The sequence below is a fragment of the Periplaneta americana genome, chromosome 3, assembly GCF_040183065.1.
Source record: "Periplaneta americana isolate PAMFEO1 chromosome 3, P.americana_PAMFEO1_priV1, whole genome shotgun sequence".
Taxonomy (NCBI): Eukaryota; Metazoa; Arthropoda; class Insecta; order Blattodea; family Blattidae; genus Periplaneta; species Periplaneta americana.
Genome location: NC_091119.1, coordinates 120,766,294 through 120,781,214, shown reverse-complemented (window position 1 = coordinate 120,781,214; position 14,921 = coordinate 120,766,294). Strand labels below are relative to the sequence as shown.

Here is a 14,921-nt window from a genome sequence, read left to right as displayed (position 1 = left end):
TGTATAGGCCTACTATCAAAAGGTGTTACATACCCCCTTAAATCCTGTACATGTGTTACGTGTGCGATATCCGATGTTTAATTTTTTAAAATATAATTCATAGTACTGAAACTGCCATATTGAATTAGCACAAATTGTATTATTCGTAATTTTCGTCTCGAAAACCCCTAAGATATCTAATTTAATTTTTCACCCATTTTTGTCCCACTCCACCACTTTAGGGACAAAGTCGGACTAAATAATACCTTATTCGTATTCTGTGATCGCAAAGATCCCCAGATATCGACTTTCATAGAGATCGGATGACATGAGATTTCTCACTCCCTTCTGCCTTTTCATCAGGACCTTAGGATATGGTATTTAAGAAATCTAAGAATGTTTAACCAATATTGTAGAGAGTAACCTTCATTTTAAATTTTACGTCTCTAGCTAAATATAGTTTAGTGAATTTTTAAAATCGTCGACTTCTTTCTCTCTCCTCTCTGCTCGGAAGTAAAAAAACTGAAGTTATTTCAAGGGAGTAGTCTACATGAAATTGAATTTTTTTACTTTCCTTATACATTTTAGAAACAATTCTGAGAGATGAGATGAATAGTCTAACCCAATTTTATGAGTGAATTTTTGTTTTAAATTTAAAAGCTGCACGTCTGCTGGTTAAAAAAAATAAATCGGTATAATTATTTTGATCATTACTGCTTCCCATTTTCCATCCCTTAATGTTCGTATTTCGTAAAACTCAGTCTTATCTATTCACTAAGGATTAACATATTTCCATCTACATATATATTTCCATATATATAACATTATATTTCCATTTCGTACAATATTCTGGTCACGAGTCATAATCATATACTTTGTCTTTTCGGGATTTACTACCAAACCTATAGCTTTATTTGCTTCAAGTAAAATTTCCGTGTTTTCCTTAATCGTTTGTGGAGTTTTCCTAACATATTCACGTCATCCGCATAGACAAAAAGCTGATGTAACCCGTTCAATTCCAAACCCTCTCTGTTATCCTGAACTTTCCTAATGGCATAACCTAGAGCGAAGTTAAAAAGTAAAGGTGATAGTGCATCCCCTTGCTTTAGCCCGCAGTGAATTGGAAAAGCATAAGATAGAAACTGGCCTATACGGACTCTGCTGTAAGTTTCATTGAGACACATTTTAATTAATCGAACAAGTTTCTTGGGAATACCAAAGACACATATAGACTACTGTATTATTTGTTTAGCTTTTGGAGGTGACTGTCCAGAGTGCACAAATGCTCGGGCGTGCATGTTTACTCTTATGTCCTACCCATTCCACTGCGACAGAGGTAACAGCCGATCTTGCAGCGGTGAGGAACTCGGTCTCCAGAACACAGTAAGAAAATCCATCTGCCAAAATCCCTGCCGCGACCTATAACTGCAGCGGCTCACAAGAGCGGCTCTGCTGAGCAGTTGGCGCGCGCCAGCTCGCGAGAGCTAGTGTGAAAGCAGTCTAAATAAGCGGTGACCAAAACTCGAACGGCAGTGATTACACGCGTGAGACAGTCTAAGAAGTAAGGATACAAAGGAGAGGTATATGGCAAGAAAACTACAATCAGTGGTTGTTCGTGCACAAACATTGATTTCTTCATCAACCCCGCGAATAAAAATAGTAAGCTTTGCTGTATCAGTGATGTCACTACTGTCATCAAGAACCAATAAAAAATATACACACTTTTCTTGCTTTTTTTTTTTAATATTCGTCAATGAACACAATCAAAATTTTCCTGAATTCTCTTCTGGATATTTAATCGAAAAATGCACAGTTTTTTAAAATTAATTAACAACTTTCATTGGACAAATTATTTCAGCCACCTTGATCATTACGCTTTTATAAAAATCTCCTTAAGAGAACGAGCTATTTCGTTCGCCACTAGATAGCTGGCTTTCTTGCATTAATTTATGTCATCTTTCTCTTCCTCACGATCTATGAAGGCTGATTTCAGTTCTTGGAGTTTAATAGCTCATTTCATTACTACACTAGCACGTAATATTCAGTCAGTTTCTCTATATTTATATTATTATTATTATTATTATTATTATTATTATTATTATTATTAAATCAATAGCTAGTAAATAGCTGGTAATAGTCATCAAAAGATAAAAAGAAATTAAAATAGAGATACAGCGAAGTAATTATTTTATCATTCAAGGAAAGATGTAGGCCTATATATTGAAGCACGTATATAAGAATTATGGTAACACTTCTTGATAAATAATAATAATAATAATAATACCTGTTATGCCTGTGTATTCCGCGTAATGCTCTGTAATATCGCTTCTATATAGTACCGGTACTACTAATTGAACTGTTGATCAAAGCAACATATTACATTTTTCTCCGAAAGAATAGCGAATAAATTCCTCTCCCCATTCTTTACGAAACCTTATGTTCCTGCTCGTAGAGACAGAGGGTTTGTAGAGCGACATGGTACTGACACTGCTTACCATCAGTACGTGGGCGAGACAGAGTAATGTACAGGAAACTCCCCTTACTAGTACGAATGTCTTTGATTACACGATGTAATCACGATACCCAGTTTGGTCACCGCTGGTCTAAATGTATATTCTTTCAGTTTAAGAACTGAATTCGTGGTATAGTGCCTTCTGCAACAGGAAGTTGATTTGTTTGAGTGGCGTTGTACAGCATGGGAAATCAGTATCTAATCCTTCCGGTACAAAAATAAAGAAGACCAAGAAAGCTTTCAAAAGTGAAGCGAATATGACACAGGCTTAGAAGGCATCATGCCAATATCTGTCAATGGCCGTTACTTTAGGTAATATTAACTTCATTAATTTAGAATTAGTTTCTGTATAATAACATTACAGTGGTCTGCTTGTGGGTCATTTCAGTGACGCATTACTTTTACTGCCACACGGCATCAGACGTGGACAAATTATTAGACTAAATTAATTATATCTGCAACAAAGCTGTATTTATCGGCAGAAATAATGAACAGAAAATTGAGTCTGTAGGTTACTAATATTTTGTGAACATTCCCTTATTTTTTATTAACACACAGATTTTGTCAGGGATGCTGGAAACCAAAGTTTGACACTTCCTTTGAATATAAGCATCAGTGCTTAAATGAGTCCAGGTTTTGTTGGAAGCCTCTTTTTGTTCACTTTCTTCTACAGCATAGATCACGGATTTTCAATTTCGTTCGTGTCCGGTCTTCTTGCAGGCCATGGGAGAACAGACTGTTTAATATCTTCTGCAGTATACAATTAAAACACCAGTAGTACCAACACAGCCAGACAAGATATACTTAACCACTGGAACCATAAATACCAGAAGATTAAACAATCATAACAATAGAGAGACTGTGAATTATACTGACAGTTGATATGACGAATTATATTATGTATCCAAGAAAAACGTTTTAGTCTAATAATTTGTCCACGTCTATAGTACCGGTATCCCGCCGTCGCTTGCGAATGAACACAATTTATTGTAATGACATCAGGATTAAAAGTACTGTGAACAGACTTCAGGAGCTGTAATTATCTCACATTGTAGAACGTACTCTCTGCAAACATAAGAGGTGCGCTTTTCATTCATATCGCTCATTGGGTCTGACATGAGCTCTTTAATAGTTTATTTTCTTCTGTGCTTAATTTTAAGATTCAAAACAGCACCACAAAAACCGAACCGAACATGTTTTACTGTTTTAATGCGAAAAGCATTAGCATTCGGGAACACTACGACCCTTCACAATCAACTGGTTACAGTATCAGAGTTATAAATATTATCCCATCTGTTACTGCAGGTAGCGAATTAGACACAAAGCAATTATATGCAACGCTCATCTCTCCCATGGCGTGTGTTTACAATCATAACACACGATTAAACACAACAAAAACAGACCCCAGGGGCACGAAGGGAGCCGCTGTCAGCCAGCTGCCGGGAGGCACCAGCAACGCACAATATTGAGTTTCTCAACTAGGGGTTCTACTATGACTGCCCATTGGAATGTCGTGTTGAACTTTCCGATAAAATAAGCCATGCTATCGCTGTCCTGCACAATTATCTGTAGTAATGTTACGAGAGATCTGAGATTTATCTGGGAAATCTCAGACCTCGAGTGACATCTGTTAGGACTATTTCGTGAATAAAATAAAAATGTTAATAATATAGCCCTAAAATTCGATCACAAAATGTTAATAATTGTATATTTACGAATACTTAACCTATTCAGGCATTGTGAAGTTGAAATAGATGAATATCGATTACTGCAATAAAGAAATTCGATGTTATTATTCAGTAATGCCAATTGCGAAAAGCGAAATAAGGTTTAATAATGTTAATTACATGTACTGCACTTTTCTATTATTATTATTATTATTATTATTATTATTATTATTATTATTATTATAACATAAATACATTTGCATTATCTGCTGAAATCATAGTTTAATTTTCAAATTTATAATATAATTACAGTAACCTGATTAATACATTAATTAAATGAAGAATTGTATAGCAATGCTTATGTATTCACAGCGAGACATGTTGCTACACAGTGCAGCCATCTCTGTATAGATAATTAAAACACGAATTTTATTACTCCATACAAAAGGCAGTTTGATCTTTGGGTTTGATATGCGATGTTGTTACATAAATTTGAACATCTGACTTTCTACTAACTGTTTAATTTAATTGACAAAATATAAATTTTATAGGCTACAATTATAGGTTAAGTTACCTGTGGGAGCAGGACCAGTGTCAGCTGTGCCTTATTTCGACCGTTACTCGTGCTACAGGAAAGCATTTTTTATAGCTCGACAAACGCATTCTCGATTTAGTGTGTAATGGAACTAAAACTGCATCTACACAGTTCAATATTCCAATCGCCTATGCGTGCAATCTGGGAAGAATATTGAAAGAATCAAGTTTAAAATGTACGTTCAATTAAGATGCATGAAGATTTTGTGTCTACATGGTGCGCCGTTTTGAACGTCGTCTTCACTGCATAAATATATTAATTAATATTAAATATCAATCTTGCATTTATTGCTTTAAAGTTGAAAGAACAGTTTAACCGTGTAGTTGCATCTTATGTATTCATGATCATCAATTTACTGGGAAACAATTGGCGACAACGACTAAACAAAAGAACGACCATGCGATAAATTGACAGCGATAAATCTAGCTGCAAAAATTACCGACTGTGATTGGTTGGAATTCAAAATTTCATTATACCTCATTTGTCGAAAATGGAATTACGTCATATAAACGAAATAGTCTACGACAAACACCAATTCAGACTAGCACTAACGAAGATGGTAGAGAAGAACACGCTCAAGTAAACTATTCTGTATAATATTGCTACGTGCTGGTGCTACAACTAATTAAGCCAGAGAAGCTCTATATGCTTGAGATTTATTTCTAGAATACTTTATGTCTTATGAAGACCTAGTTAAAGGCAAGAGAGGGTATTGAATTGTACGGTTTATTCAAAAGAAAGAGTCGTGATTGGTACCGAAATGTGCAAATACTATTTCCTTCTTTCTTTCTTCTTTTTATTAAACTTAAGCTAAAATTGAGTGAGAATACTCTAGAATCCTAGTATGGTATATGCAAATTAATTCTTCGTCCACGAATTATTCCACAGTTCTAGTTCAGGTACTCTTCTAGGGCTCTATTTCACAAGCATGGATAAGAATTTCCCAACTTCAATTAATGCATTGCTCATATTCACAATAAGTACCTACGTATTCAAATTACTGAAAAGTTGTGAAAGTAATTGTTGCAATCTAAGTTCTACATCTGGCATGACAGAAATCTGTCCAATGGTCCACTGCTCATGTTCATACACAGCGACGTTTTCAAAACACAGCCGACAATCAAACACTTCGCAACGCAGCTATGACAGCGTACATAGCTGTGTAGCCAGTCATAATATATCATAAGCAGGCTTAGGATCCGACACAACTTAAGAATGAAATGAAGTTACAGTGCAACGGAGTACAGATGGAGTGAGGTGGCGCTTTGACTTTTGTTTACCTGTGCGTTAGTGTACAATCCGGTTCGTGATCAGAGGTACAATATTCTTCAGTCTCTCCCTACGAAACAAACTCAGGCCATCACAGTGCATTTTCAATTCATAGTGAACAATTTTTTCACGGTTGTTCATTGTAACGCTAACGTATTCATCGTCGCCGAGGGACATGAAAACTTGTGGGGTACAGCACGTATCCTACTTCATTTTCCACCGTCACTAGATTGTACTATTAACAGTAGAATATAACGCAGCACACTGACGTCGTTGTTTCCATTCACAGTATGTCTGTCTACAATGTTCAAGGAACTCTATAGTCAAGCTGTGCGTACATTACTTGCGAAAGTGTCCCGGATCCTAAGCATGATTATAAGCAGGCAGCGCATTTTTGTTCCCAAACGTACAGGGGATCGAGTAGTTTCTTCTGGTACATCTATTACGTCACGTCGATGCATAACATGGCTCGTTAGTCATGGATGCATAAGCAGGATAGTGTTGTAAGCAGGTATGCATAGACTATGAATCATAGAACAACATAGGCGCTCCATCGTCAATGTGGTTTATGTAAAACAAGTTACGACTACACTGTGATCTGATTCTAAAACTGAGTAAGTTGCATTTTCATTCAGACTTCTGTGTTAATATTATTTTAATTTCTCAATCTATGTTATGTTGTATTTCATTTTAATCTGTATTTTATATATAGTGTGTAAAATGTAAATATTGTTAATTGGTATATTGATTTTTGTTGTTATATTGTGTCACTGTAACGTCTTGTGACATAGGAGAACATTTTCTTGGCTTACACAAATTTTTTACTGACAGTTATAGTAAAAGATATGAATTTCATAATCTCAAAATATATATTTTTGTTTACCGTAACGGAGCTGATTTTGTTAAATGAATGAATTGTATATATTGTATTTATAGTATATAAATACAGTTAATGTATATAATGATTACTATTATGTTCCATAATATATATTATATATACTAGTTCAGTATTATCGTCGATCTAATTATATTTCCTGTCATATGTAGCACTAATATTTTGTAGAGCGCTAGTTTCGCAATGCTAGTGCGTTTATGTGGTTAAAAAGTAACTAAACAAACCATTTCAATTTAGTAACAATCCCACTTACAGTTGTCATGCTTCATTATTATTATTATTATTATTATTATTATTATTATTATTATTATTATTATTATTATTATTATTATTATTATGGACGGAACTAAGTTTTACCTTTCGTAGCGTCCTGACATAAGCATTTAAGGTTAGAATCTGAACCCTGAAACTCCAGGATATACTAACCGATAACTTTCCTAACTTGTTTGGGAACGAAAATGCGCTTCCTGATTATAAGTAAAGAAAACTATATTTTGCGAACTTAGAGCTGTATGCCTTCGGCATTAGTCCTATTCAATTGCATGACCACTTTTACTTTACTATACTACTACCAATGATACACGCAAATGAAATGGTCCAACAAAGCAGAGCACGTCTTTCACGTTGACAGCGTTGTACCCGTAAGCATACATAATTGAGAACCCAGAAAGCAGTAGAGTCCCCGGGTGGAATAGGTTAGAAATTGGGTTGTCGTTTCCAACTTCGGTTATATGGAAAGAAAGGATTGGATGCATCGATGAAAAAGAGGAAGACCCTTACGATACCGATTTCAGTATACTATACATAATCTGCATAATGCATTGTGCCAAATGAAGATCTCGAACATTAATTTATTATCAAATCTAACCCTTGTGTAAAAATAATGCTACAGAGTTGAAGAAATGGTGGTTAACAAGTGTGAACAGCTTTTGTTTGAATTATTTCAATTGTTCTCGTAAATATTTCACTTGGGACAATCGACATTAAACCGCATCATCGGTGTGGTCCACGTGTTAGCCAACGCAACTCGTGTTCCGAGACGGCTTCAGCTGGGTTTGAATACTACTTAGATAACTGACGGTTGGGTTTTTCCCAACTCTAAGGAGAATGTCAGGTAATCCCATGGCGAATTCTCGCTATATGTCTATATCACCAAATCCTTCGACGCAAGATAACCGCGTAGATTATAGTGTCGTTAAAAGACCGATGAAAAAACAAAACTGAACCTAACTGGCAATAGCCCTTTTTCTATCCGACACAAAATGAAATATGGTCAAAAGAAATATAAGGTAAACTCGGCTTATTTCGCAGTATCTTATATATGAATTAATTGCGGAGTTATCCGTGTTCGTTTCAGCTTACAATAAATACGGATAAATGGCAGAAATCTTTGGGGAATGTTTCATGCAAGAAGATCCTAATGCAACGCATTCTGGCGAAAGTTATACAACTGTCTGTTTAGTAGGTGTGTGTTTCCTGTGATAGCGTGAGTGAATTTGCAGTGGTGTGTTTCTGGACGTTTTATCGTCGAGATATTCAGAACTGTAAGTATCACACTATGATTAATAAATTCTCTACACTCTTGTCATTAATTTGAACCCTTGCGTGTTGTTTTATCTAATTTGGTTTGTTCGTAATATGTTTTTGCCGGTACTCAATTTCTAAACTAATTTCTGCTAGTTGCCGGCAGACAGTTCGAGTGGCACGCAGATTCTAACTTCCTTTAAGAAGCGCTATGGGCTAAGTATGAGACAGCCAGAAAATCTGTCCTACTATAGAGCAGCAGCCTCAACTCGCTCAATTTGAAGGATTTTTATGATGTGCTAGGAAGTATGTATGAGAAGGCAGAACTGAGTAACAAGCCTAATCTCATTTGTAATTTAGACGAAACAGGGTTTCCATTGGTTACCAAACCTAATAGATTGTGTCCCCAAAAGGAGCAAAGTCTGTCCATCTTCAATAGCAGAGAAAGGAGAACCAACAAATATCTTGCTAGCGGTGAATGCGTTAGGACAGAACATTCCCCCTTTGTTCATATTCAAGAGTGTTCGGGTAACCGAAAACTTGAGAAAAAATGCACCTCCCTTAAGTCAGGTGGCCGTTTCTAAGAATAGCCGGATAAATTCAGAAATATTTCTGGACTTCTTGAAACATTTAGTCAACCACATTCCTCCAACACGGCCAGTGTTGTTGCTTATGGACTCGCATTCAAGTCATGCCTCTCCAGATGCTCTACAATTTCGTAAAGAAAAATTATATTTGCAAAGTTTCCATCCCATTGCACTCACATTTTACAACCATTGGATGTATTGTTGTTCGGATTCCTGAAAATGAGTTGGAAAAGGAATGTAAGACACTTCCTCAAAACATGTGGATACAAGCCTACGAGAGAGGACATTTTTCATCTCTTCTGGAAGTACATGGATGAATCAGTCATTCCAGTAACTATTATCAGTGGATTCTCAAAAACAGGGATTTTTCCAAAGAATAGAGATGCTATTTCGGAAAATATGTTGATAGTCCCCAAAGTCCACGAAGCTTCCAGGGATGGATTGGCGTCTGAGATAGAAATAACGTTCCCTGCGGTAGACCAAGAACACAACTGTGAACATAGGCCTACTCAGAAGGAAGTAAACTTACCTCTTCCAAGAGCGATACAATCGTGGAGGTAGAGGACACATGGAGCAACTTCTCCGAGAGTTTTTGAGGACATTGGGTTGCAACAGGAGATAAGAGCTACTACATCTCAACAACACCCCAGAGAAAAATGAAGTCCTTGTTAATCAATTACTTTCCCGAATATTTTTGCGGACATTGGGTTGGAACAGGAGATAAGAGCTACTACATCTCAAGAGAGACCCAGAGAAGATGAAGCCCTTGTTGAAACAACTCCTCCTGCAACCAGGAAACGGTGTGTGCCTAAAAGTATGCTTAGACTAGCGAAAAAGGTTAAAGAAGACAACATATGCTCATCTTGTGGTGGGAGATATGAGGTTGATAAGGATAAACATGGGTTCACTGTCTGACGTGTGAGTGTTGGTTCCATTAGACATGTCAATGACTAAACTCTTATTGTGTGCAGTTCATATGCCGCTTATGCTCGGAAGCGAATTCGGATTAGGCCTAAATAATTCTCATAATGTTTTTTTCTATCTTTGGCATAATTTTTACTGCAGATATGGTAGATAAATTTATTAATTTACAATTAATATCAAGCATTTTCCTGTCATTAGTGTTAATAATTGAAGCCCAGTTCTATATTTATTGCCTAGTGTGTTAATGTGTGTTCAGTTCATGTGTGTAAACATGTACTGATGTTTAGATTACATTAAAACATGTTTTGAACTAAAAAGTGTATCCTTGAAAATTGCACAAATGTTACTGCAAAATTGCCCGAGCAGTACTGCGAAGTTACACGAGTTCCTGAAACACACACATATCATCTCATGTTTTAAATGGAACTATTTCCCTGTTGAGATACACATAGAAATTAAATTTTTATACCAACTAATAAAATGATGTCTAATGATTAACTACCGCATAAAGGAAGTCTTTTGAAGCATTTTCGGGCATAACTATAGGCAGAAAACCTTAATACTGCGAAATTAGTCGAGTTTGCCTTATGTATTTCCTACTTTAAGTTCCTGTCATTTCTGAGAAATCATATAAACAATAATGTCCTTGATATTTTGGAACTATCCACACGTTTCGTACCTAACTGCATATAAAAATTCATAGCAAGCTATTCGGTAACTGTGAATTGAATACATAAAAGCGACAAGCGACAATTCCCCGACATGTGCAGATCGATCTTCTATCCTTTTCTTACCAATGCACAGGTCAATAACTCCATTTGAAACAGTATAAATTTAGTTCCATTCTTTTACTCTTGCACACATTTCATAAAAACAATCTCGATCCCTCCCCCCTCCCACCCGTAATTATTTCAAGGGGTAATATCCAGTCGGATCATAGATACGAATGAAACAGACGTCCTACAGGCCGAGTGATAAGTTTTACAGCAGTAAAACTATTAGAACTCACCGACGTTGGGGGTTGTGTAGTCCCAGCTCTCAGAGTCATTCTTGTACACGTTCAGCTTGGTGGGCTGCAACAGAGAATCAAGCACACATTCACAACACAGCTCTGGTTTATGTAGTACACTGTGAGTTAGACTCTTTAATCTCCACATGACAGGAGTGGAAGAGGAGATTCATACCTGCACGGAAGGTGGAGAAATGGGTCAGGCAATTGAAATACCTTCTGTCACCATGGATGATGAATGATAAGATACACTGAAATTACGTTACTCGCCACGCCGTGGAGGCGTATCGAATTCCTAAATAAAGGAGGGTCACAATGGCTATAGCAATATTGTATATCCAGTGTTTCAAGCCTCTCATGAAGTGATGGAATTTCATTATCCTTCGTATAATATTTATACCTACGTATATGAAGAGTCCGCTGCAAGAATGATGGATGTCACTTTTTTGTCGAAAATGAACCAAGACTGTCAAAGCATAGCTTAAGACATACAGAATGTACATAGAGAGTCATATGGCATTAACACTGATAGTCACTGTCCAGTAATGATCGGAAAATCACAGTTAAGCTTTGAGCGCTAAGCATTTCAAACTTTCAATGGCTTCTCCTGAGAAATGTATTCCAAATTACATCCATCATTCTTGCAGTGGACTCTTCATATATTATTAAACTTAGTTGGAAAAATAAATACAAAATGAAATGTCCGTTTTCTATAATGCCGTCAACTTCGGTTGCGGTAATTAACAACACTATCAAAATCGCAATTATCTTCAGCGTCGACGAAATTGCTGACAGCGAATCCACTGCAGTTCGCTAGATAACCACTACGTTACACGGGTGTTGTATTTATTTATGAAAAATCAAACCATTTTACATGCATGAAACAACGTATCTACATAGGTCATTTGAAAATTAGTGGCAATACTTTTTAATTAACAGAAACTGATTTAATATAATTCATAAAAATAATCTCCTCCAGTATCACGTACCTGTCGCCACACATCTGAAAGGCGACAGCTGTCATCCACAGCGACACTGCTTTAAGCTTCTGAATGCTCTACAGCTTTATAATGGTCTATTTCTAAAGCTCAGTGGCTCTTTCAATTTAGGAGAAGGTCGTAATCGCAGTGACATATTCGAAGCATACGGAGGATGCTCTAGAACAGCTGTCATCGGCACAGTGCATGCTCTGGCTAGTGTCTCTTACCCATGGATAAGACATTACACTAGCGTGCTTCTGTGAGTATGCTGTCTCTCTATCCCTTCTGCACGACAGCATATTTCGTTACACTCTTTACACTTTACCCATTTCAGCGAGTGCTGACGACCACTGTTCTAGAACTTCCCAGTTGCACCTGTTACGCAAATTATCCGCTTCGGCAGTCACATGACGAGCACAACTGCGAAGCACAATCGAATAGATGGGTATTCAAAAGATTTCGACGCTTACGGCGCATTACTGATCGTAAATGGTGTTCCAAAAGGCCTATGCAACATCCAACCGCATTCCAATTGAAACAGACTGAGTGGTTCATACACTTTCATAATAAAAAACAACAATTAACGTTATGTCTGAGTTGGTCCTGCTCTCGTCTACTTTTTTTTTTTTTTTTTTTTTTTTTTTTTTTTTTTTTTTTTTTTTTTTTTTTTTTGCTTTAGGGCGTTGCATATACAGTATAGATATAGTAAGATACAGTACAGGCACTTTTCCATCTCATACTACCAGATTATATTAGTCATATTAGTCACCGCTAGAGAGGCGAATACCAGCAGTGTTATCACTAGGGCGTGGATGTTGATGAAAAGTCATCTTCTTACTTTTCACATTAGGACGATGCCTATTAATATGGTTCTATGTTAATATCAACGTAAAAATAATTTCTTATATTGCATTTTTTTACGTTTTTGAACTAATAGGTCATTTTTATATTTTTTTTTTTCGGAATTTATTGGTCATTTTTATTACTTTGAAGAACTTTTAGATCATATGGAATGCATTTTACTTTCTTCTTTACCGATAGGTCTGTTAAATCTTTTACTAAGCAAACAGAGCAGTAGTAAAGTCCATCCCTCATTCACTGAAGGCTTCACTTCATACAACGGAAGTAATATAAAATGCTTGACAACAGCTTAGTTTAAGTGAGGGCTTTGACCACTACTGTTCTTTTGACGGTACGAGGGTGTCTTTAGAATTTATGTTTGGAAGGAGGGAAACTTTCACCATGTCCTGGACAGGACGTTGTGTCCTCACATGGTTCGGAAGGGATGTCTACTGTAGTAGCCAGTATTTTTAACACAAAAATTGCAAGATTGCACGCTGTGCCCACAATTTCTTTGGTCATTCACACTCCCTCATCTGGAAGATCTGGTAACAAAAGAGAAGCGCGGAAGGACGAGGAGACAGAGAATGAAGACACTGACATGAACCAACCCTGATTGAAACACATTATAAACCCTCATTAAAATCTATAGTTTTTCCTTAAAACCTTCCTTTGTTGCATGTTCCTTTCCTTTATCTCAGCTAAATTCCAGGACGTTGCCTCCCTTCTCCGAGATTTGCAGGGCAGTCATTGAAACAAGGTGATTAATTTTTAAGTTGTGGTGCGAGTACTGTTAATATTTAAATGTCATTTTCTTTTAATTTTATCTCATTTTTCCATTAGTTTAAGGGCATTTTAATGATCATTTTAAGTAGATTTTTAGGTCATCAACATCCGCCCCCTAGTAGTCACTAATTTTCAAATGACCTATGCTCTAAAACGTCTTTTTTTATTTAAAGAATATTTAACCACTAATATCGTTCTTGTGTCACAATTTTGTAAGCATGATTTCTGCATTGCACTATTCACGATTACTACTTCAGAAAAGAATTCAGAAGAAAATATGAGCTGATTTCGGTCAATACTTTCACATAGAGCATCATTAAATCAGAAGTGATAATTATATTTTTCAACATTAATCATATATCCTTTCATGTCTGTAATACTTGGACAATTTTTCGTAAAAAATGGAAAACAAACTCGAACAGCTGCCGAGAAAATGGTATATATACACTAAAGATACTTTCAGACGACATGCCATAAACCCTTTTCTGAATATTTAACTGGAAATGAAGCCTGCCCCGGACTCAGCCTAACGATCCTCTAAGCTCGAGAAAAACACAGTATTAAAGAGGTAGTCGCAGAATCAGGAATTTTAAAACAGGTTTGTGAAACGTAAGTGAAAAGAAGAGAGTTGGGTTTTGCAGAAAAACATTTGCTTTGATTTGAGAGAAGGTTCAGCATAGGAACACTACGTAAGTCTTACGTGTTTTAAAAAATTATATTTCTGATGTTATAATAAAAACGTTTTCGTACCATTTTGATCATTTTACGATAATTTAGTAATAAGCATTTACTTAATGCAGACTATTGTAAAAGTAGTTATGGCTGCGAGTGACGAACGGTATCAACTGAATTGATATTGCGGGAGGGGGCACTATGGCCCAGCACTGCGACTTATGGTCTATTGCGCTAACCCTCAAGCTAGGCGTATTCCCAAACCCACACCGGTTGACTACACTGAGGTTCGCTGCGTACCCAGGTGTCGAGCAGGCAACCTCCCTCGTCCCTAGGCCAGCCCCCTCCATGCGTCGCCAGCCGGAGATCGAGGAATGCTATGGAATGATGACGAAATGGAGAAATGGTGACGGAATGATGTAAATTCCTAATATGGGGAAAACCGGAAGAACCCCGAGAAAATTCTCAACTGCGACCATGTCCGCCACAAGTGTCACTATGGATTTCTCTGAAAAATCCCAGACCTAACCGGGACTCGAAACCGGGCTGCCTGCGTGACAGGTCAGATGTCTGACCACTCAACTATTGCAGGGGTTTACGAACGGTATCAACTTGAGCTGGACGAAATGATAAAGTATGGGCTACAAAAACAGAGATCACGGAAGAGGTTTGTATATAATTC

At 36.8% G+C, this 14,921-nt stretch overlaps 1 protein-coding gene across 3 annotated transcripts in view; it reads right to left on the bottom strand.

Moving 5' to 3' along the window:
- The window catches only part of sm (heterogeneous nuclear ribonucleoprotein L), a 528,618-nt gene that overhangs the window by 103,379 nt on the left and 410,318 nt on the right, over nucleotides 1–14,921 (bottom strand). For all 3 annotated transcript variants that reach the window (XM_069821469.1, XM_069821470.1, XM_069821471.1), the window contains exon 6: nucleotides 10,962–11,025. In XM_069821469.1, coding sequence (XP_069677570.1) covers nucleotides 10,962–11,025 — 64 coding nt within the window. The remainder of the gene's footprint in view (nucleotides 1–10,961; nucleotides 11,026–14,921) is intronic.